This window comes from Podarcis tiliguerta (assembly GCF_965153285.1).
Source record: "Podarcis tiliguerta genome assembly, chromosome: 7".
Classification (NCBI taxonomy): Eukaryota; Metazoa; Chordata; class Lepidosauria; order Squamata; family Lacertidae; genus Podarcis; species Podarcis tiliguerta.
The window spans coordinates 33405889-33430469 of record NC_139540.1 but is presented as its reverse complement, the minus strand read 5'-3'; the positions used below and the strand labels follow the sequence as shown (position 1 = coordinate 33430469).

At 40.2% G+C, this 24581-nt stretch overlaps 1 protein-coding gene across 6 annotated transcripts in view; it reads left to right on the top strand.

The window, feature by feature from the left end:
- The window catches only part of LOC310682367 (uncharacterized protein C8orf34 homolog), an 86384-nt gene that overhangs the window by 4935 nt on the left and 56868 nt on the right, over positions 1 to 24581 (top strand). For all 6 annotated transcript variants that reach the window (XM_083451103.1, XM_083451106.1, XM_083451102.1 and 3 more), the window contains exons 2-5: positions 14664 to 14811; positions 16908 to 17039; positions 19054 to 19182; positions 23915 to 23943. In XM_083451103.1, coding sequence (XP_083307229.1) covers positions 14664 to 14811; positions 16908 to 17039; positions 19054 to 19182; positions 23915 to 23943 — 438 coding nt within the window. The remainder of the gene's footprint in view (positions 1 to 14663; positions 14812 to 16907; positions 17040 to 19053; positions 19183 to 23914; positions 23944 to 24581) is intronic.

Here is a 24581-nt window from a genome sequence, read left to right as displayed (position 1 = left end):
AATGCACTTTAGTAAAGATGAAAAATATAGTGTTTAAGGATAATTTCTTTGCATAATACGTCCAAGAAATAGCTGGATAGCTGGTAAAACACATTCTTAATTTTACTAGTGTATTGGCTGAAATTGATTTTTCATGGGGGTGGTATTTTTCTTTTAAAATACCATAACCTGCAAAGCAGTGGTAAAGTTTGTTCCAAACACGATTCTGAATTTTTGTCCTCAAGGCTAATTTCTTATTCTTACTGACTGGCCCTAGTTTTGTCAGAAAATGCCATGTAATGGTTGTGATCAATGTGTTTATTTATGCATTTTAAAGGTTGCATTAGGCATTAGTGGGGGGTGGGGTGGAGCCCCCCTCCAAACACTGGTGTCCCTGCTGCTTACCTGGAAGGAGTTCCGGTGGCGGCAAGGTTGGGGTTGCATGGATATACGGTAATAGTGGCAGCAACACCAGTGCTGGGAGGGCAGCTCCACCCCATCACTACTGACATTAGGCTCACATTGGGTACTGTTATGAGTTGGGGGGGGGAATAGGCTGTAGGCCTGTAAAAGTAAAGGGACCCCTGACCATTAGGTCCAGTCGTGACCGACACTGGGGTTGTGGCGCTCATCTCACTTTATTGGCCAAGGGAGCTGGCGTACAGCTTCTGGGTCATGTGGTCAGGATTACTATGCTGCTTCTGGCGAACCAGAGCAGCACACGGAAACGCCATTTACCTTCCCGCCAGAGTGGTACCTATTTATCTACTTGCATTTTGACATGCTTTCGAACTGCTAGGTTGGCAGGAGCAGGGACCAAGCAATGGGAGCTCACCCCGTTGCGGGGATTCGAACTGCCAACCTTTTGATCGGCAAGTCCTAGGCTCTGTAGTTTAACCCACAGCGCCACCTGCGTTCCTAAGCAAAGATTCTAATTGTGGAAATAGGCAGACAAGTATCTTGGTAATGGTCCTCTAAGTATGGGCCCTTAGGGTAACAAAGGAAGTAGCCCTGTGCTACACGACAAATGGATGAGGACCCTCCCCTCAACTTGCTGGTAGAAAGACAAAGGGCAGAGTTGAGAGTTAAGTGAGCTAGAAACCTGGAAGCAAACAGCAGGTTGGGAAGCCAGGGAGTCAGAGGCATGCCTAATAATAATAATAATAATAATAATGTAATGGATTATTATTATTAATAATAATACCTGCCCATCTGATTTGTGCTTGTATCCAAGGCTGGTGCTATGGGAGAAGCAAGACTCTTTTAGGGTCTTAAGGATATAAGTATATATGTGTAAATAAACCATATATCCTAAAGACACTGCAGTTTTCAGTGTGCCTCATTTATAAAAGGAAACACGGACCCTGGGTAAGCTCCTGGAAAAGTAGCACTGGTTAGAATGATCTTGTGGCTGGAAAGTCCAGCAGGATCATGCTCTGAAGTGGTCTTTGCCTGCCTCCCTGAAATCTTCCTCTGTGTACACAGTTGATGGTAGATGGCCCTATTATTATTATTATTATTATGGGGGTGGGGTGGCGATGCCTCAGAAGGGGGCATTCTGGGAAATCTACATGTGTAGTTTCCAACCTTTTGTCTTCCTTACCCCTACAAAAATCAAAGAAAAAAAGGAGTCAGAAATCTGACTTAATGGCAGTATAGAGGACCTGTAACTAAGAAAAGCAGAGTAGAAGATGGACAAGGGGCTTTTAAGGAAGGAAAAATTCAGAATGAATGTTTATTTTGAGAGGTAAATAGTAGCAAAGCTGTGTCCTGGCATATGTGTCTGTCGGTTTTTACATGTGCCTTATAGATTTGGGCATTTTGGCCATACATCCTAACCTGGATTCCCTAATCAGAGGCTTGATAGATGTTTAGAATTAGGGTTTTTTCCCCTTTTTTTACTGCGCTTCACTTTTACTGGTTATGTATTATATAATCACACAATGAGCTCTTTCAGACACCAAGTTCTTTCTTGGACTGCCTCTTTTGCTGCAAGTGCATTTAGGATCACCATTCCGGGAATCACTAAACAAAAGTGACAGGGTTCATTTTCCTTACTCGAAGGGACTTTCAAATCTGTGCAAACTTTTAAAAAATGTTATGAAGACTATTTCCCTAATCTTTTATACTGGCTGAAGAATTGGTTTTCCAAGTGTTAAACCAACGTTTGTGAGCTCAAAAGTGTTATTTGGAGGGCTTTCTTATGGCTGTAACCTGGTGAGCATTTTGAGCTACATTTGGGGGGGGGGGCAATAATAGAAGTCTAGACTGTACATGTTCTTTCCACAACATTTTGTATCATATCAGTTTTGTCACCTGTGTAAAATGCTCCATTCTTAATGATGTGTGTTACACCTTGATTTCTTGCCCTTTTTTGCGGTCTGGTCTGGTCTGTACTGTACTTTGTTCTGGCACGGTTCTGGCTCACTGTTTGTCTATTTTCTCTTGAATCTGGGGTGTCTCCTCACAATGTTTGGGTTCTCATAGTCATGCATACGCATAGTCTTTTAAAACCTTATGTGGGGGGAGATTGTATATTCCTCCTTGCATTAACATGAAAGTGATGCATGCATGCTACAAGGAAACTGCAGAATCAGAGCCTGTTTCCATTACCATGGGGAAATGTTGTATGCCATGAAGAATGGATAAAACCATCTATGGGGACACTTAGAGAGTACTCAGGAAGTGTTAATCATGTGGCACATTCATTGTAGTGATGACTGGAAGTTGGGCAATATGGGCACAGCTTGTTTCCGAGACATGGGGTTCTGGTGGCAGTCCTTATTTTACACAGCAAATGTGTTCCATGTGCGTACACCACTGTTTCTCATGGCAAACATGTAACATATTGACTACATATACTCATGAAAATATTTCTGGGGCCCCTGCTATGGTTTTGGGTCCCAATATGCATGCAGATGTTTAGATATGTGAAAAACCTTTTTAAATGCACAGACATCCTTGATAATCAAAGTGTGGAACAGAGACATACTCTGTGGTTTCTATCCCAATTCGAAATCCATGCTCCACAGTTTCTCATGTGTCATCATTTCTACAAAGAAAGTGTCCAAGCCTACCTACATTTGCATAATCTCCACAATCTGATTCACTTCATTCTTTTTTTGTCCTGTCTCCAAAATTGCCTGTAGTACAAAGAATATCCTGATGTTCATTCTGGTCAGGGTAACCATATTGTACATTTTCCTCCAGCTGGAAGCTGGAAAAACTGTGACATGGAGGCAGAATGCTTAAAACAGTATCAAATACCCCCCCCCCCATTATATCTGTGGTCACTGATTTGGTTCACGTTACATTTGCTTATGGGTGGTGGTGACTAGAGCTACTAGTTTGAAGGTAAGATGCCCCCAGTCATAGGCTGGAATAGCAAAACACAGTGTATCAAAATAACATGAAGCAATGAAAATACTTACTTTCGTTCCAGTAGTTCTTAGGATAATATTTCACAAAGCTATACGGCTGTCAAATAGTTAACCTGACAGATTTGTGTCTGTGATTATGTCCTGTGAAAAGGCAGATTTCCTCACCTGTGGGAAACGGGAATTATGACTGAGATCAGTAATTTTGTCTGCAATGATCTTTCCTGATTGCTAAATCAATATAATTAGTTTTGACTACAGATTCCCTGCTGTATAGATCCTTGATGAAATGTAGGTTCTGCTGATATGAAATAGTATCTTACGTCTCTCTGAAAATGAATTTTCATGTCATTCTAAGGCTACAGGCTTGGGCTTTTGGGTAAGAATCTAATATTAGAGTTTCCCCATATGGTAATGAAAACTATGCATTCTAGTCATGCTCAAAGTCAGGAATTCAAATCTGTATATACCGTATTTTTCCGTGTATAAGACTATATTTTTTCCCAAATTTTTGAAGTTTAAAATAACGGGTCGTTTTATACATGGATAGTGCATAGTGCATTTTCTTAATTTTTAGTCCCCCAAAATAGGGGGCATGTTATACATGGAAAAATGTGGTATATAAAAATCCTATTGTGGCAGTCGGAGCCTAATCATGCCTGCTCAGAAATAAGCCTGATCTGGTTGCAGTTTACTTCCAAAACTGTGCCATTAAGTCAGATTTGTGGCTCCTTTCTTCTTTGATTTTTGGAGGGTTAGGAAAATGCTCTGCAAAAAAAGGCTGTAAATCTCACAATTGAAAATATCATTGAGTTGCAATTTCAGCTCTACAGCGCCATCTGGTGTCACAGTGTTATAATGCATTTTTACTAATGTAGCTAAGTCCTCAGCAATTATTATGCACATATACCACATCTTCCCATGGCTACTATTTGTATTGTTTTGAAATAAGCACACATTTCTAGTAATTTCTGGTTTGGCCCTAAATCCCATTGAGTCCAGTAGGGTTTAATGATGTGTAAATAAATATGCATAGGGCTGCAGCATAATGTCTTCTTAGTAAACTGTGCAACATTTTAAGATATAGTAAGCCCACAATTTATGCAAGGGTTACATTCTGGAGGTTGCACCTAAAGCCAGAATTGTGTATATTCAAAACACATTGGGTTCAATGGTGGAGGGGATTGCCAAAGTAATTTCCCCCAGAATTCCGCCCCCTTTTAATTTTTTTACCACACGCATAAAGCTGAATGCACACAAGTTAAATGTGTGTAAGTTGTGGGCTTACTTTATAGTCAATAAATATGTGAGCATGTATCACAGTATTTTTTCCTTGGCAATAGGCTGTACTGGCAGCTTACCTGAACTTGTTAAGAAAGGTAGCATTCTATTTATTAATGAAAATGACTTATATGCTGCCTTTCCAATATAAGAGTGTTCAAAGCAGCTAAAAACATTCAGAGAACAAAATAAAACAATCATAACAATTAAAGGAATTGGAATAACTTAAAACAACAAAAACAGGCTGTATGGCACATAAATGCGGTAAATAACATATCAGAGCCAGCATAAAGGGGAATTGTTGCTATAGTTCAAAATTATATATATACAGTGTGTGTGTGTGTGTGTGTGTGTATATATATATATATATATATATATATATATATAACCACTAAGGCATTTTACAGTGTTGACTTGTACCATGTTTTGTGTTAAGGTGTACGTTCTTAAAAACAGAGCTTTTAGTTGTTGCCTTTTTTAAAAAAAAGGACAGAATCTAAAAAGGCTTTGTACAATCACAGGAGAAAACAGTGCACACAGCTAAATTTTCTACTGCAGCCGTTTTTAGTGCCGAAGAGATTTGATGCTGCTGTTTTCTATTTCATATATACTTTGGATTGGGGTGAAGCAAGGCTTCTAAATCCTCTTTTTAAATACTGGTATAGTGCATTTGATATTTCTGAAGTATACTTAGAATCAAGATGAACCTAGGGGTATTATTGAAGGAAGCTGCTCGCTCAGCACCTCTATAGAAATCAGGCCATCCACCTTTTCGCCAGCAGAATTTGCATTGCTGGGCCAGCAGGTATATGCTTAAGACCGCCCATATTGATTGCGCTCTCTCTCTCTCTCTCTCTGTATTTGTTTTGTCCAATAATACATAAATCGCAAGGTGAAGGTGCTAAGCTTTCCTGCCTTTGCAGCTTAGCTCCCTGCAACTTCATACAGTTTGCATGAAGTCTGCAATAAACCAAGAATCGTGGCAATAAACCAAGAATATCTGATCAAGCTTTTAGTCATAATGGGATTTGTGTGTTTTAAATTAAAATATTTACTTAAGCATTCCAATGTATAAATAAAACAGTATCAACTTAGGCTGAAGTTTCCACCTATGTGGAGGCAATCTTTAGAAATCATCTGGACTTTCTTGCAAGCAGTAGCTTTGATCCAGTACCTTTGGTGTTGGTGCATAAATTCCCATTTATGTGAGAGCTGCTGTGTTTGCTTCAGCATTGAGGAATAGTCTGTATCAAGGCTGTACTGTGTACTCACAGCAAAGGAAGGAACTGTAGCAAGTATAGAATTTATGATTTGCATGACAAGTTCTAGGTTCAATCCTTGGCATTTCCTAGCAGGGCTAGATAAGATATCTGTCTAAACCACTGGAAAGCCTATGCCACTAAACCTTGATTTAGCATTCTGTGCGGTCACATATCTGAACGCTCCTCTCTCCTTTCTAGTCGTCCCAGGCTGCTGAGAAGGCAAATAAGCCACAATTCAGTTTCAGTTCAACCAGTTCCTCGATTTTAACCAGGAATCTTGTTTTAAGACACTCTTTAACCAATTGCAAACTAAGGCAATTTCACACCATAGGTTATGATGCTGAAATTAGTTTTAAACTAGTATTGCTTTGTGTATAACAAGAAGGCAGGAACCATGTAAAGCAAAACTTCTCCCAGCCAGGGGTAAGAGGAGGTTGCAGCACTCACTCACTGTCACAGAAAATCATGTACGTACCACTAAACCATGGCTTAGCATTAGGTGTGAGCTGGTTAGGTGTGCGCAATATACTGAGTTAGATAGAGCAATGGTATGGGCTTTGTGGTCTAAACCACAGAGCCTAGGGCTTGCCGATCAGAAGGTCGGCAGTTTGAATCCCCGCGACGGGGTGAGCTCCCGTTGCTCGGTCCCTGCTCCTGCCCACCTAGCAGTTCTAAAGCACGTCAAGTGTAAGTACATAAATAGGTAGCACTCCGGCGGGAAGGTAAACTGTGTTTCCATGTGCTGCTCTGGTAATCCAGAAGCGGCTTAGTCATGCTGGCCTCAGACAGTCATGCTGTCTGAGGACAAACGCCGGCTCCCTCGGCTTATAGAGCGAGATGAGTGCCGCAACCCCAGAGTCGTCTGCGACTGGACCTAATGGTCAGGGGTACTGTTACCGTTATGACTCAATATAAGGCAGCTTCCTGGGTTTTAGTTCCCATAATTGAAGCAGCCCTGTTCACACAGAGGTCATAGAATCATAAAATAGAATTGGAAAGGACCCCAAGGGTCATTTAAGTCCAACTCCCTGCAGTACAGGAATCTCAGCATGCAATCTCCCATCCAATTTGAATCCATATCGGACCCTGCTTAGCTTTGCAAATGTGCTAGCAGTTTTATTGCTGCAATAGGTCCTATGCATATATTGTATAATAGCTTTGGATTTGAACAAATGTATTTAAGGCTGAGATACAAGAAGGTGGCAGGCAGAATCCAGGACATCTTATTTTTACCATGCCTCTCTGTCTTCCTAACCTCCTATTCACTGAATGAGTAGGACCTGAATTTTTAAAAGGATAGTTGGCTTTTTTTAACCTCATGAAAATGGAAATCAATGAAACACTTAAAGAGGAGGAGAAGTCTGCAATATTCACCTGAATTGCTATTGGTTTTCTTATTGTAGGATTAATGAGGTTTTATTTCTAATGTGCAATTCAGTTCTGAAACAATTTACATTTTAAGTCTTTCTTGGTTTATCACTTGCATCTGCGATTATTTTTTGGAAACAAAATGTGTGAGAGAGACACAGAGAGGGGACTATCCCTGTGGTAATTTTTTAATTAGCTTATAGAAGCCATAAGCTTAATATTTCTTTTTTGTTCATGAAATGGCTCAATCCTATATGCACTTAGACTCAATCCACTTAACTAATGAAATCAGTGTCATTGAACTCAGTGGGACTTACTTCCAAGTAAATTAGGTTGCTGGTTTTTGAAGAACTTCTGAGAAGATGGTTTTTGAGAAGAAGCTGCATAAATCCTCTACAACCCACAATGCTTCCTTTTAAAAATACAATAATGCATTATGGTGGCCTTTACACCGCATTGTGGATCTGTAAGGGAGAGCATTTGCAAGCATAACAATTGTTTATGTGATATGGCCCCGCTGTCAATATAAAACCAGATATAAAGATTACTATACTGGTGTCATGGGTTATAAGATCAAGCAGTAAATATTTCTGTGAGGCAGAAAAATTACTGATGGAAATCAGTGACTGGATACTTAGTGAAGCACTAATATAGGCTGAAGGGCTGTGGTGGAGTTGCTGCCATTTACAAAAATGATGTCTCTTGTCAGGAAGCCAGTGCACCTGGGGGTTCGTACCTGGTGTTTAGCTGAACTTGTTGGTTCACCCACACCACTGCCTAACTGCCTTCCTGTCAGAATTGACAGAGACAGTCTTAGGGATGTTATAGGAGAACTCCCCAAGTGAAGTGATTTTATTGTAGGACATATATTCCGAGGCTGTGTTGATAGGATCAAATTGGGACTTTGTGCCTACAATGAGAATCATGTGGCTGTTTTCGTACATCACTAGCCCAACACATGCTGCAGGTTACATTCCTGTTCTGATTCTTTCCCAGAGTGGATTGGGTATGGTTCTGTAGCTGGGTGTGTGTGATTGTAACACTGTCATCATGGATAGATCACTTCCGGATGAGGTTTGATTTGATGGTGACTGTAGGGATGGTTCATCCCTGAATACTTACTGGTTAGCATGTCTGATATTCCCACTGAAGCTCTGATCCCACTATAAAATGCCCCAATGTGCTCTTTCTTGCACTGCACAGCCCGAGGTATGCCTTGGTTTTCCAGTGAGCTTTGAACAATGAAACAAGTTGGGTGATGGCTCAAGCTCAAATGGCAGAAGTCTCACAGTGAGAGTGATAAAACACAAATAAGAGCACATAATTGTACCCACTATGTGGCTGTGGTGGCAATACTTGCATCTGGCAGAGCTTTTCAGAGTGGTAAAGAAGCTAGTGACTTCTGGATCACAGCCAGCAACAGCAGAACCCTCTGAAGCCTACTACAACACATCTGCAAGGCATTTCAAGGATAACGTTGCTTGGCTTTGCTCTGACCTTGACACTACTATTAATATAGTCTCTGATGACATGTCTAGAGAGCCATCTGGTCATGTTCTCTGGGATCAGTTTCACTTACTGTGACTTGAGGGTAAAGTGAAGATACTTGTAGGGAGTTGGTCAACTGCTCTACATGCTCTCAGTCTGTCATTCCTGACTTGTAAAGATATAGGGGGCTGGAGATGGCAAATGCCTCAATGCAGGAGAAGGTAGATACATCTTGATTTAAAGACCTACCAGCCAATTGCTAATGCCCCCTTTTGGTGCAATGTTATTACAAAGAGTGTGATAGCTATGCAATTGCAGAAGTACTTAGATGAAACAGATGGTCTTGAATCATTACAGTCTGGCTTTTGGCCTGATTTTGGTGTTGAGACATGCTGATTGATGAGTTGTATTGGGAGAGAGACATGGGATGTGCAATCTTGTTGATTCTTCTTGATATTTCAGTGCCTTTTGATACTGATAAGGATACCATGCTTTTGATAAGCATGGTATCCTGTTAGAGTGTTGGGGGTTGGAGCTCAGTGAAACTGATTCTGCTTCTAGCTATAGGCTACCTCCAGAGAACACCACTGGGAGACTTCTGCTTGGCCACATGACAGTTTTGCTGTGGGGTCTTGTCCCATGCTGTCTCAAGTGCTACTCAACATCTATCATATATGAAGCAATCTATGAAGCTGTATGCAGTCATCAGGAGATTTGGAGCTCAGTACCATTTTGCTGGTGAAGCTCAGTTTTACCATTTTGTATACCGTCTGAACCTGATGAAGCTGTGCTCTTGTTGAACCAGTGCCTTGAAGTGGTAATGGGTTGTATGGAAGCCAGCAGACTGAAGCTGAATCCTGACAAGAATGAAGCTCTCTTGATGGACAGTTCTCATGTCTGGCAATTGGGGCAATTGGCTTGTTCTAGAGCAAGTTGTACTTGACTTGAAATAACAGGTACATAGTAGTGTAGTGGTGCTCCTGGGCGCAACTTTGTCACTTGAAGTACATGTGACCTTGGTCACTAGGAGTGCCTATTTCCAGCTGTGGTTGGTTTGCCAGTTATGGCCATTCCTGAAACGAGATAGGCTGGCCACAGTTTTGCACACTTCCTACCTTGGCTACCATATGTGCTCTATGTAGGGCTAGCCTTGAAGATGATCTGGAAACAGCAGCTATCTGGAACCCATATTTTCGTGGATTCATTCCAAGAACCTGCCATACGATTGTCCTACAGATTTAATTATGGAGGAGCGAAAACCCTGAAATCTTAGATGCGAGTGGGGAATAAAGCTTGGTCACATGTTTACAACTTCTGAAATGGAACTGGCAACTGCCACTAGTGGCCTGATATGCTCCGCTGTACTTCTGCTGTAGCGGCGCTAGCTCGCTGCCTTCTGGAAATCGGAACTGGCAGAGACCTTTACAGATGCCCTTCTCTTAAAGCAAGAAGGAACGAAGCATTTGATTACCCCCAGCCCAGGTGCTCTTTGTCTGTTTCTCTGTTTCTCTTTTATAAGAGAAAGAAGGTCAGACTGGAGAGGCAGCAACCATAACACATTGCTATGTTCTTCATCAGAGAAACATACTGGTGTGCTGTGGCTGCTCCAGTCTGAGATAATTTCCCTCTCTTTTCCTGCTGTGTGTGTGAGAGAGATGGAGAGAGCACACAAACTGAGCATCCACAACAAACTGCTCTGCTTCCTAGGCTGGGGAAATGCGTGAATGCTGAGACCGCACTCTTATCATTGCATCTGCTTACCTGGAAAACAATAAAAGGAATGGTAAAAGGGCTGGAGGTAGACCGTTTTATAGCTACATTGCCTACTGTAAATGAAATATTGAACTCTATTTCAATAGCCTGTAAGCAAAGAGGTCCTTTGCAAAAGTAAAGCCTTTGTGAGCAGGTATGAATTTAGTAGGTTTCTTAATAGTGCCACAGTTAGGTATGGATGTTGGAAAAGAAAAACATTCAAAAGAGGCAAGATTAGAGTACTGAAAAATATCACATTTATGAAAGAAGCAAAAGGAGGTAACTCAGAAACCAATTTGCAGAATAATGCAGTACCCTTAAAAAGCATGTGGGTGGTGGTTTTGAGAAAAGAAAAATCAAATATGTGAATGACACCAATGAGGAAAATCAAGGGAGAAGGAGTGTTGATGAAGATTACATTGCTATTCAGAGTAATAAATTGGCAAGTAAAGAATTCAGAAGCGAATCCTTCCTGCTTTAATGAGGGCAGGTACAGCGAAGCTGCCAGGTTGTTTCTGATAGAGGGCAAAAAGATTACCCTGAACATTTTGTACATTTGAGTCTGAAAGATATCCAGTTAGTTATTTCACTTGTAGATATTTTTTTCTGTCTCAGATGAAGGAAGTTATATAACTAACTTTGTAAAATTTTAATGCAATTTCAAGGGTACATTAACCAACTGAATGGTAATGGAACATTGAACTGCTATGTTAAGGTGGTTGTTGGGAGAGTGTAGCATCACAGGGAAGTCCCAGCAGTGGAGGCTTGCGGGATCCGTTCCAAGGAGATGTTACATGGTAGTATTGATTGCTAATATGACAGCCATTGCCCCTTCTGTATATCCCACAACATTGTGAAAGTTCATAAAGTTGTTAGAGACATGGGATTTGTCTACCTGCCGCCCCCCCAACGTAACGCTGAGCTCTCAAAGTAAACAATAACAGATAGCATGATGAGGCAGTGTTGCTCCCCTGATCACCTGGCAGCTGAGTCACTGCTGGTTACTGAGGGAGGGGGGCAAGGCAGTGGGGTTGAAGCCAACAATGGCGCAGGGTAGCGAGAGGATGGTTGGTGAGGTCAAAGGGGAGTGCAGAGGGGTGGCTTGGGTGAGATGAAAACCAAAGAGTGAGTGGCTTTGGTGAGATGGGGTTGGTGAGCAAATTGAGCAGGGGCAACCCTTAGTAAATAAACATTTCCCTAAATTCCCATATTGCAGGGTGCAGCATATTTGTAGACAATGTATGTACATCACCAGTTGCCTATACAGTGGTACCTCAGGTTACAGATGCTTCAGGTTACAGATTCTGCTAACCCAGAAATAATACCTTGGGTTAAGAACTTTGCTTCAGGATGAGAATAGAAATTGCACAGTGGTGGTGTAGCGGCAGCAGCGGGAGGCCCATAGCTGTCAACCTTTCCTTTTTTTGGCGGGAAATTCCCTTTTCCCACTGCTATCCCTGATTGTTAGATATCCCGTAGACTGTCCCTGGGACAGGTGAGGCTGCTGATCCCTTATTTTTGAGGCTGCTGATCCCTTATTTTCAAATCTGAAAGTTGACAGCTATGGGGAGGCCCCATTAGCTAGAGTGGTACCTCAGGTTAAGAACTGTTTTAGGTTAAGAACAGACTTCCAGAACAAATTAAGTTCTTAACCCGAGGTACCACTGTAAAGTATGTTTGTGAGTGTGTGTGTGTGTGTGTATATATATATATATATATATATATATATATATATATATATATATAATTTATCTTACACATTCTGTATCCCACTTTTCAATGTAAAACCACATCAAGTGTTTTTGTACACTATGGTGGAATTATGGAATTAAGAAATCCAGTAGGTTGATTTGTCTTCATGCATTTAAATACATGCATTTAAATACTGGGGGTTTTTTTTGGGGGGGGAGGGAGAACATGTTCATTTCATGGTTAAAATATATATTATTTTAGTTAATTCATGAAGTACATAGAATTTTCTGGTTGCCGAACAGATGCTAAAAAACAAGGCAGTCCTTGCCCATAGGCTTACACTCTGATAGGCATAAGTGGGACATGGCCCCACTTCTTGTATATTGTTATAATGACTAGTTGTGATGGAGTAAAAGAGCTCAAAGGCAGCTGGTCATCTGAGCCGATGTGGGACCACTTCTCCCTCTGCTGCAGTCAGGCAGAATGGCTCCTAATAGATGGATGACAGCTCAGGAAGAGAAAAGGAGCCAGATGACAATTGGTAACTCTCTCCACATCTGTTTACTGCAACTAGGTGAAATAGTTATTTTTATTTTATTTTAGTGGAATACCAACATTTCAATGTGTACTTTTTAATATTTGTAATCCACTTTATTATTCTTTATCACGTGCTATCAGGAAAAGGACTCAGAATTTGGGAAGTGGGTGGGAAAGAAGACAACATAACTGTGGGTTGTGGGAAGTGAGAGAAAAAATACATTTTGTAACTTTAGAATGTGACTGGAAATATATGGCACTCTTTTAAAGAAAAGATTGTAAGCACTGGCTTTATTTCCAACTTGCAATAGAAAATAAAAACTTGAGAGGAATAGTAAATGAGTTACTAGTTAGCCTACAGATCAATACGGCAATCACACTGGTTCTTATTTGCTCGTTTGCGCACAATGAAGGTGGCAAAGATTAATGAACACACTCCTGTTGCCATTTATCTTGCACCCGCACATGCCTGTCATCTAAAGCCCACAAAATCAGCCCACGCCATCCCCCTGATTACTTGGGCTCATATTGCTGTGTATTAAACTGTCTTGTAAATTATCATCAGTCCTACCACCTGAGCTGCTGAATCCAGTGCAGCAGTTTCCAGATGATCAAAATTGTGTGATTAATTTATGGACTGTAGTCCAAACTTTTGTTTAACTCTGTGCACACAAAAATCTGTATGTGTAGGATGTGTAGTTCAGATATTTATAAGAATGGGTCATCAAAGAAGTAGTATTTGTCTGGTGGAAAGAAAAAGGAGTACTTTAAACTTGGCTTTAAACTTCATGTTCATATGTTTATAATCACAGCACTCTTCAAGATCCGGGGGATATATTGCCTAGGTGCAATCCTATGTTAAGTTGTTTCTAAATTCCTCTGAGTTCAGTGGGGCTTACTCTGAGGTAATTGCATAAAGGATAGCAGGCTAAGGGCCAAACCGTGCATTACATTAATCATGTTTGGGTTTTTTTAAAGTCTGCTCACCTTTTGAAAGAACTGTGCAGTCATACTTTGGGTCCAGATCAGGACTTCACCAAGTATCCTCACAACTGCCTTTTACCCACAAAGATGCTGTTTGTAAGATGTAGTTTGGTCCAAAGTAAAGTGGATCATATTAAACACATGCAAAACCAATAGGTTGTCTCCAACTAAATCATCCTGTCTTACACTTAAGCAACAGAACTCCCCACCCCATCTCCTCACTCCTTGGGCCCTGTGATGGATGACCCTCGCTCCAAAAAGCATGGTCAAAATTAAAGGGTTCAGGAACTCAGACCAGACCAAATTTCATAAAATCATACACAGACTTTACTAAAACAAAACTCTACAAGAGTGAAAAACTCCAAATAATAACACAGATTAAAACAGCTTAGAAGATAAGAAAACAACAAGCACTAGCTTATCCAGCTAATTAATGTAAACGCTTACACTTGAATCTCAGTAGGCTGAGCAATGGAACAAATGCTGTCAAAAGCCCAAATAGACGCTGACCGCTGGCTGGCAAGAGCTCCCACCAATCCAGGTTTTATGGGAACTTAGACCATGGGCGTTCACCTCTTCCACCCAATTACCTTGTGACACCGGCCTTGAAGCCTTAACAGAAGACAACTGTAGGTGAGCTCATTATTTCCGAGGTTCTAACCCATTGCCATAAACCAGTCTTAAAGAGGCAATATCACCATCGGCCCCTGCCTGCAATTTGCTCTAGAAGGTTGGGGGAACTCACAGAACAGACTTGCATGGAGAGAAAGTTCTGTTACACAAGCAATTTCTGCTCCTTTCACAAATGGAACAACTATGTTGGATACCACTGACAATCTCCTCTAAAATAGGCTTTGATTAATGTGCGCTATTAATTATATTTTAATCTCCTACCATTACAAGGTGATTTTAAAAATACTTCTTTGATTTTATGATTTTTAAGGAACTGATGACCAAGCTGATAACAGAGACTCCTGACCATCCAATCCCGTTTCTCATTGACCACCTCCAGTCCAAACAGGGAAGTCGTAGTCAGCTTCAGAGGACACTGTCTGGATCTGCTGCTCTCTGGGCAGAAAGTGAAACTTCAGGTATGTAGAAAAATAATTGTATATTAGGGAATTCTCAGTAAGTACCAACCAACAGTCATTCCCCACCTAACCTGGTGCCCTCCAGATGTTTCGGACTGCAATTCTCATTAGTCCCGGTCAGCATAGGCAATGATCAGAGGTGAGCCAGTATGGTGTAGTGGTTAAGAGTGGTGGACTCGTAATCTGGTGAACCGGGTTCGATTCCCTGCTCCTCCACATGCAGCTGCTGGGTGACCTTGGGCTAGTCACACTTCTCTGAAGTCTCTCAGCCCCACTCACCTCACAGAGTGTTTGTTGTGGGGGAGGAAGGGAAAGGAGAATGTTAGCTGCTTTGAGACTCCTTCGGGTAGTGATAAAGCGGGATATCAAATCCAAACTCTTCTTCTTCAGCGATGGAAATGATAATCCAGCAGCACCAGGCTGGGGAAGACTGTTGTACAACAATGCTCATATATTTATTTTATTTTATTTAATGCATGGGGAACTCAGGCTCGTGCATGGGGTTATCCCATATTCTCATCACAATAATCTCTGATGTAGATTTGGTTGTGCCTGATTGTGCCCAGGTCGCATTGTAAGCTTTTTGTTGAGTTAGGCTTTGTATCCATGTTTTCCTGGCTTAACACTGCTGAACATTGATACAGTACATATTATTATTCTTATTCTGTAATGATATTTTATTTATATAGTGCATTGTTGACGAGATTCTAGGATGTCAGAAGTTCCTAATCCTCCCAACTGTAAAATTTAATCTTCGTTCAGAACCAAATTAGGTATGCAGTAGTTTCATGAACAGTGCCTGATGCTTTGCTTCTTACTGAAAAGCAGCTGTGGGATTGTGACATCCCTGGAGCTCTGGCCCCTAGACATCACTGGGTGAGCCAGGGTAACTAGCTGTCTGGTAGCCCAGCTTGTCCCTTGGATACAGACTCATCATAAACTGATCACAGGTAAACACTGCTACTACTTACTGAGTGGTAGGACTCTTCTTAAATTTGCTTGACTGTGCAAATGAAGGCAAGAATGTGGAGTGAGACATTTTACTTTGGAATATACCTGGATCAGAACATATCAAATATTTGAACAGCTAGGTATTGTATTTATTTAGGGATCATAACAACCAGGAACATACGGTCAATAAAGAGTAGGGAATTTTATTGCTACCTAATAAATTCACTTGACACATCATGCTCTCCTTTTCACCACCAACTGTCTTAACCAATGGCCTTTTACCTCTTCTTCCTGTCCTTCTCTACTAACTCCTCCCGCCTGCCACTCACTATGACACTTCCCACCATTCCAACTCCAGAGTGCTTCCAGACTCACTATTTTTAGGTGGGATTCAGTCACACACTGGCAAATTCAGGCTGCACAATTATTGTTGATCAGGAGGTCCTGTGCAACAAACCTGCTTCCCCAAAACATTGGACTTCTTCCAATAAAGAAAGGTGGGGAAATGCCCTGGAAATTATGGGCTAACCCTTGTTTGATGCAACATCATCTAACTTCTCTGTAAACAAATCAGGATGAACGGTCAATGAGCAAGTTGTTTGGAAGCACCCTCAGTCTCCTGCTTCTCTCACCTAATCTTCTTTCACAGGAAGCTGCTCGTTTAAGTGGTGGAATGGGTGTATGATGGTGAAGCCTTCGTCCACTTTCCCCTAAGTGGCTTATGTGTGTGTTGGGTGAAAAGATGTGGGACCCTTGTCTTTTCTCCTGTAAAAGGAAATACACCTTTGGAATAGTGATTTTGGAAATGAGGGAAGATGTTACGAAGCACTCTCCTTTGTTGTTGCTCTGGCTGGTCAGACAGCCTCCTGTAGCTACTTTGCAATTAAAATATATATATCAAAATATTCATGCATTTCCTTTGCAGTGCAGTACACGGCTGACCAGAGGAGGAATAAAGTGGCCACAGTCTCCTTTCTGGAAGTGCACACATTTTGTCACAAGTGAACCGAGTCACAATCTACATGCATATTTTACAGTATACCTTATTTTGAATGAGTTTGTTTTTATCAAGGTATATTTTACATATCTGCCTTAAAAAAAAAAAACCTACCAAGCAAATACAATCTTATTTCTTCCCCCAACAGAAAATAAAGGAACAAGAAGAGATTTCAGAAGCTATGATAAACCCTGGCAGACAAATGCAAAGAAGCCTAAAAAATCAAAGAGTGACCTTGCAGTATCCAACATTTCGCCCCCATCACCAGAGTCCAAATCTTGTAAGCAAATGTATAGCATATTTAATAATGAATGATTTCTTCAAACTTTTACCTTGTGATTCTTAAGAAATGAAATATGACCCAAACCAGGGATTGCACTTTTAAGTTTAAATGTGTCAATATGAAAAACTCTTATATCAAATGTGGGTTGCTTGTCATAATATTATGATATCATATGCACATAATTTGTTTTAAAACATTATATGTGTCATATTCAGTTTTATTTCATTTGTTTCCTGCATGATGGTGTCTCGTGTAGAAACAATTTATGGTTGAACAAATATGTATATTTGAGAAGGGAAAATAATGAGCATGATAAAATATTCAGTTTTAAATATTTAGGAGGAAATATTACTCTACAGCCGCTAGATAAATTTGTAATTGTTTGTAACAGTAGTACAGGATTTACTGTATGGGTGGTAAAAGGTTATTCCTTTCATTGCATAGATTCCAAATACCCAGTACTCTGGCTTCCATCACGGTGTTCCGTTGCGCAAGAAGCGGTTTAGTAATGTTGGCCACATGACCCGGAAAGCTGTCTGTGGACAACACTGGCTCCCTTGGCCTCAAAGCTAATTGAGCACTGCAACCCCATAGTGGCTTTTGACTGGACTTAACTGTCCAGGGGTCCTTTACCTTACCTTTTTACACTTGTAACACTGCAGTACACCTTACATGATTCATTTGTGCATTTGCTTTGCATCCACACATTCCTCATTCTGTACCTATTTTGAGGTATCTAGGAGCATGACACATTTGTTTGGCTGCAGTTAAATTAAGATTAAACCATCAGCTTAGATTCTTGACAACACTGACATTTTTCTCCCTGTACGTATCTTCCGACTCCACTATATAACACAAATGTGCTCATTTGCCATTTTAGTGTAATGAATGCCAACAGAATTTGGGGGTGGATGGGGAATAGGAGTTACCGAATGACTATTTAAATATTTGAGGGGAGGGAATCAAAAAGGGATAACATGAGCAAGTACATTTTTGTTATAAATTGAGAGCATTTTTGTTATGGAATGAGGGGGAAATCTAAAATAACATTATACATAAACCATGACAAATCTAGTGCACTATAGTTACTTGCATTGCATGCTGGGTATTAGGAGATAATAATAATTCAAGTAATAAGACAGGGGTTTTAGCTAGCTTCTATTCTGATTTTAAATGGAAATTGTGATTTCAAATAAATGGTGACTATAAATCCAGTGAAGGTCGAAAGTATTACTAAGGAATTACCCTAATTCTTATTCTTATCTCCCATAAGAAGTTATTACAGTATAGTGATGGCAGACGTAAACAATGAAACTGGTATTCTTAATGGGGGGTTATTATTTTTTGTATGTATGTATGGGGACCTTTGTGGAGGGAGGGGGAAATATATAATTAAAATGTTGTATGAAGGCTGATTCTCCCTCCCCCCTACCACTGGGCTGGGAAGGGAGCTGCAGAAACACTTTTCCCTTCTTCACCACTGGAGTAATTTAAGAGGTCCCAAATCTTGTGAAAGGAACCACTACTCAGAGCCACTGCAAGACTTGCAGACGTCCTTGGCACATTGCCAATGATGGCCACCATCCATGGCAAGGTGGGCCAGATAGGAATTTAGTATTGCTTACATTCAAAAGTGACACTGCTGCCCACTGCCAAAAGCATCTGAAGGTCCAGGGAGGCAGTGAAAGGGACAGTGCCCAGCCTGCCCAGCCTTGGCAAAAGGCCTGCCACTACTCCTCCCTGTGCTAACATGGACTCAGTTTCCTGAGAGTGGGTCCCTTGAGAGTGACACTAGATGACCACATTCTGTTGTTACCAGGGCACTGTAGGTAAAACCGATGACTGCAAAATCCGTTTTGATAGAAATAAAGCTGTGTGATAATTAAAATACTGATGAAGCAAGTTTGGGGAAGACTTTGGTAGCATTGGGAAAGTTGGGTCTTCCATGCAGGCTCATTATTATCAATTTTTCTAATATGAAATAAGAAAAATATACTTCATTTTACTTTAGTGCCAAGATCAGCAGAACACGCCAAATGGGACTGGAGGACAAAATCAGAGCATCATGATTTTGATGAATTAAACCATATTCTTCAAGAAAGTAAGAAGCTGGGTAAAGCCCTGGAGAATCTTTCTCGAAGTAAGTTGATTAATGCTGATGTTATGTGCGTGTCAGCCGTGTGCTGAAAAGGCACGTGGCTGGTCTTAGTTGCAAGAGCACAGATTAGGAATAACTACTAAAGGCAATTTGCCTATGATCCCAGATTCTTCAAACCAAATCTTCAAAAACTCATTTAAAATATAGTTTATGGTGCCTGTAGGGCAGGATTAAGTTTGAATAAGTGTTGCTTATGCACTATTTGAAGCACAGTTGAGAATGTTCAAAGCTATATTGCTTGCTTTTATTCATTTTTAAAAATTGAAAACCTGAACAGATGCCAGAAAATGCAGCGCACTAAGAGCTTTGTATTTCGGTTTCAGGAAACAATGACATGCCTTTTCATTTGATAATAAAATGCACATTTTTATGATTATAGTACCCAACTGAATTTCTAGCAATCACTTCCTGAACATATCTCAGGAAAATGTAATTGAGTTTTCCATGTTTGCATATTTTTTCAGAAATAGTTAATATGACTTACTGAATGGTTGGTTACCCACCCTTGAGTGGCCCTATAGTACACTGTAATTGAAATATAGTAAGCCAACAGATTCTTTAGAATTTCCCTTCTTTATGTTCATCGCTCTGTCAATTTCACAAGTGTATGCCTTCAGTGTAAATTTCTGTGACTGACATTTTAATATACAATTTCTATACATTTTAAGGCAAGCTATTAAAAAAAAATCTAATCTGTGTTGCGTTTGCTAAGTGATACCATTTTTGATCAAATAATGCAATTTGTTTTGTCCATTACATAATGAACAAAATTAAAGTGTTGCCTGAGATTGACACCCTGATCCTAAGCACATTTATTTGGAAGGAAAAAACATGCTTACCTGAGATCTGTTTTCTTTTGTTCATTCCTTTGTCCCATTCCCACTGGCTAGGACACAAACCAGTGCCTGTGCCAGTGGATCTTGGATATTTGCCACCGCTGTGGAGTATATTCCAACATATGGTGACAGAATAGTCCATTGGAGGGGTGGAAATGGATGGTGGGTGTGAATTGGTACATAAGCCAACTCCTTCTAAGACCCCACTCCCAGCCTCTATGCCAGTGTTCTATTACCCTGGCAAAGAAAGGTCATGTAACAAACATAAGATCAATGTCAATATTTTGAGTACAGGTATTATAATTTTCCATATCATTTTACTGCTCTTCGGTGTCTTCCTGTAATACCCATTAGTCCTTCTTGCACCTGTCATTACCATAAAGTTTATAATATTAATAATTAGTGACAGCTATGCACACATTTATTTATTTGTTGCATTTATATATGTGCTTATGCATGCACATACACAATGAACCCTAAATTCCATAATGATATATGAATTCCTAAATTTGTATTAATTTGCGTCGCTATTGTCCCTTTCAAATAATGTACTAGGAGGAAGAATTACATTGTTAGAAGGTGAACTGTGTCCAAATTTGTCCTTTTGCCAAATACTGCTTTGGGTTTCTACTTATAAAGCGGTTTCCTTTTACTCTGTAGTGTGGAGATACTGAGATATCTCAGTAGAGGTAATGAAGACTGTGCTCCATTCTTAAAGAGCTGCTTCACTATATCTTCCTGCATTTCCATTAAAGATAGATTGCACTATATTGTCCAGATACGTTTTTCCAAGGACATGACCAACTGGCCTGTTCTAGAAACTGGGTAAATGCTGCTGTTATTTGGCTGTAGAGTAAACCAATTCTAAAGTCAATGCAACTGTACTGTACAGAATGAGCATGGTTCCGTTTTACTCACATAAGCTAAACTCGCTCTGAAAGATACACCAGCTGTGGTGTATCAAAACCAACATGTTTAATTCAACAGTTAAAGGCATTTAATTCAGCTGTTAAAAGCATGGGATCTTTAGAAAGGCCATCTGCTGGCAATTCAGAAAAATGCATTGCCATAGACTTATTGTTTAAAGTGCAATAAACACCAACAGAATTTGTTTAATTGAGATATCTGAAAGGAAACCAGTAAAGGCAACAGTGCCTTCTTTTCCACCACTGTGATTAGAAATCACCTGGGCTACATTAAAATTGTGGTAGCACACTCTTCCTGCACTTATTTGAAAGCAATAGCTGTCTGGGAGTCAAGTACAAGATCAAGGACTAAGAAATAAAGGCTCTGTGGTTATTCTACTTTCTTGGTCAGACAGTGATGTGGATCTGACCTACAAGCTTTTATATGAGTGGGTGGGAACTGTAAAATAAGCCTATAAAAAAGAATAGGGAATTATTATCTGTTGAATAGTCTTGAATTCCAGAGATTCAGTTTATGAACCACAAGAGCTAAAATTGCCACTTGAGGTCTTTTCAGTGATGACATCACATGCATCCAATTGATATGAAGGAATAAGGTTTTTATTTTGTCAGGAGAGGTGCCACACAGGAGTAAACTAGTTGTAAGTCCTGATTCCATGTCAAATTAGAAAGGGATAAATATAATAATTGGCACAAGTAGGACCTGCCACAAAACCTTTTAGTGTGGTGTGCTTCTGTTCAGAGTTTCAGTCAGCTGTGCCCCGTACTAGGACACTCCATTCCATGAGATCGGATGGAGGAGCTCTCTGGACCCTATGGACCAGAAGCGTTATTCAATGAGGAGACATGCCTTCAGTGTAATGGGCCCAACTTTATGGAATTCCCTCACATTAGAACTCAAGGCAGGCACTGTTCCCTGCTAAGTTTCAGACATCAGGTTAAACCAGTTTTGTTTTAGCAGGTCTTTGTACCATGAATGCTGTCCTAACAATTTATTGAATTTTGTTTTTGCAAGCCACTTTGAGACATATGGTGAAAAGTGGGGTATATAAATTCCTTAAATAAATTTTCTCCTATCACACAGCCAGCATTTCATGATCAGCAGGCATGTTAAACCAACTGGCATGCAGACCACCAAGTATTTTATGGCCATTGAACTGTTCTGTGTGGTTTTTTTAAAAAAATTGTCACTCAGATATTTTTTCACCATAGCGTTTTGTATTTCAGCAAACCTTGAGGCTTTGCTGAGCTTGCTGATACCTCTCTTGTGCATGCGTAAAAACTCAGGGTTTCAGTATTAGAAAAAGAGGAAATGGGTATGTCTGGGGTCCGTTGCTATTCACCATCATTACTGATGGTTTAGATAGTGTGTTGAATATAATTGTATTTTCAGGGAGGGGGGAAATGCAAAATTTAAAATTCAAGGGGTACATCATATTTGTAGACGTACCAAACCAATATTGAGTAGGGTGGTTTTGTCTCTCTTCGTAGCTGTAGCGAGCAGCTGTCTAAGTGAAGAGTGGGCTAAATTAAGTCTTTGGAGCTTGCTTCTGTTTCTAGCTTCTGCAAAACCCACACAACTAGAGATGCCGGGATGTACTTTCATTCCTAAATTAATCTCTACAGGATTAAAAACAGATTATCTGCTGGAAGCAAAGTGTATTTTGTTCGATATATATGTACTTTGTAACTGGAGAGTGGGAAAAAATCCATTAATGGCTAGTGTTTCCACACACACATCGATGTGTTCATAAAATGTTAATTACTGTACTCTGCAGTATGTTATGCTTTTTCCCCACACAAAAGTCAATAAAAGGAAGTCATATAGACTGAAAAAATGGTCAGTGTATTGGCAGTTTTGAAAAACTTTTAAGAAAATAGGAACCCAACATTTGTCTAGTGTGTTTAACAAACTTATACCATATTGATACTATGCATGGATTTTTAGTGTTTAGAGGAAAGATATTAGGCTAGATCCAACTATTTTTATCTAGCTGAAGTTTCCATGAATGGAAGAAAGGTAACTGCTCTGAGGTTTGCACTACAAGAATGTACCTGGATAAACCTTGGGTTTATACCCACCCTCTTCCCCTCTCCTCTGGTGGCACCATGTGGAGAAGATTAGAAGCTCTTGCTTTCATTTTCAACTAACTGCAGTTGCAGTTTTGGTCCAAGCTGAGAGCTGTGGCTAGTGGTTAACCATGGTATAGAGTAGGGGTAGTCAACCTTTTTATACCTACTGCCCACTAATGCATCTTTCTTGATGGTAAAATTTCCTTACCACCCACCAGTGCTTGATGGAAGGAAGATTCAGCTTGTGCCGTAGAATCCCCTCCCACCCACCTAGAATCCTGAAACGCTCACTAGTGGGACCAGGTTGACAACCCCTGGTTTAGAGAAACAAGACAGGGTTGTAAGCTCGTTCCCATAAACCATAGTTGAGACTAGATAGATTGTTCAGGTTCAGACATAATGAGTAAATGAGGTTAGAAAACATAGGCAAAAGCTTCGAATCTCAGTCTTGTGATCATGACAAACAAAGGGAAGGGAGGGCATGTAAGCCCTGAGGCTCAAACATTTGTACTGTTAAACAATTGGTTTTCAATCACTGTGCCATTGCACTCTTGGGCGACTTGAAGAACATTCAGGGGAGCTCTGGAGAGTCTTGCTTCCTGCATTATCTCTCTCTCTTTGACGAACATTCAATGGGGCCAGCATCTTTAACTTGTAACCCATTATCTTCCTGAAATAAAACAGCAGCAAAAAAAAGTGGGGAAACACTTTTGCATGATGGTTTATCTTCTTAAAATATCCCCCCCCCCAAAAAAAAAAAAAAATCCTTACCACAGCTCCTTAGTTTTACACAGAAGGCATGAGATATGCAAGAAAATAGTAGACTGGTTTGTTAATTTGCTTTTGAAACACATTACAGCTGTGTTCTTTTATTTGTAGGCATTGCCATTTCTGATGAGATTGATAAGGTAAGGGCTCTGTCTCGTTAAATGATAAAAGTTCTGTGTGTGCCTCTGAGTGTCTACATTGAAGCAATGAACATTGAAGCAATGAATACAAAAAACACAAATAACAACTATCTGGAACAGATATGATAAGGCATGCATACCATTAGTGCAGTGTTAGAAACTGAGATATGAAAGCTAGGAGCTAAATGGCACCTTAAATCTAGGTTACAGGCGCAACAATGGAATGTCTAGGCACACTTTTTTATTAACAAGAATACAAAGCTGAAAGTGTATGAACTGCAGTTAAAACATTATGTTCATTTTTCACATGCTCTAGTCCTTCCCCTGCCCTCCCTCCTAATATTCTCAAGAAGGTCTCTTCTCCATTCTTCAGAGAGTAGCGGGAAGTGGGGAGGCAGAAAAAGGTCCTCTTTTCCCTCCACTCTGCAGTTTTAATCTGAAATCTTACGTGCAGTACTGTGCCCAGAGCTCAGGAACTGCTTGTTCTAATGAAATTCCCTGTTGCAAAATGTGCCTAGAACAATGGGAGTTTTGAACACTGCATTAGTGGGAAAACATTTGCACATATTTTGAAATTTCATTTTAAATATATTCAAACAAAATCAGTTCTATAACATAAAATGCTTCGGTATGAAAGC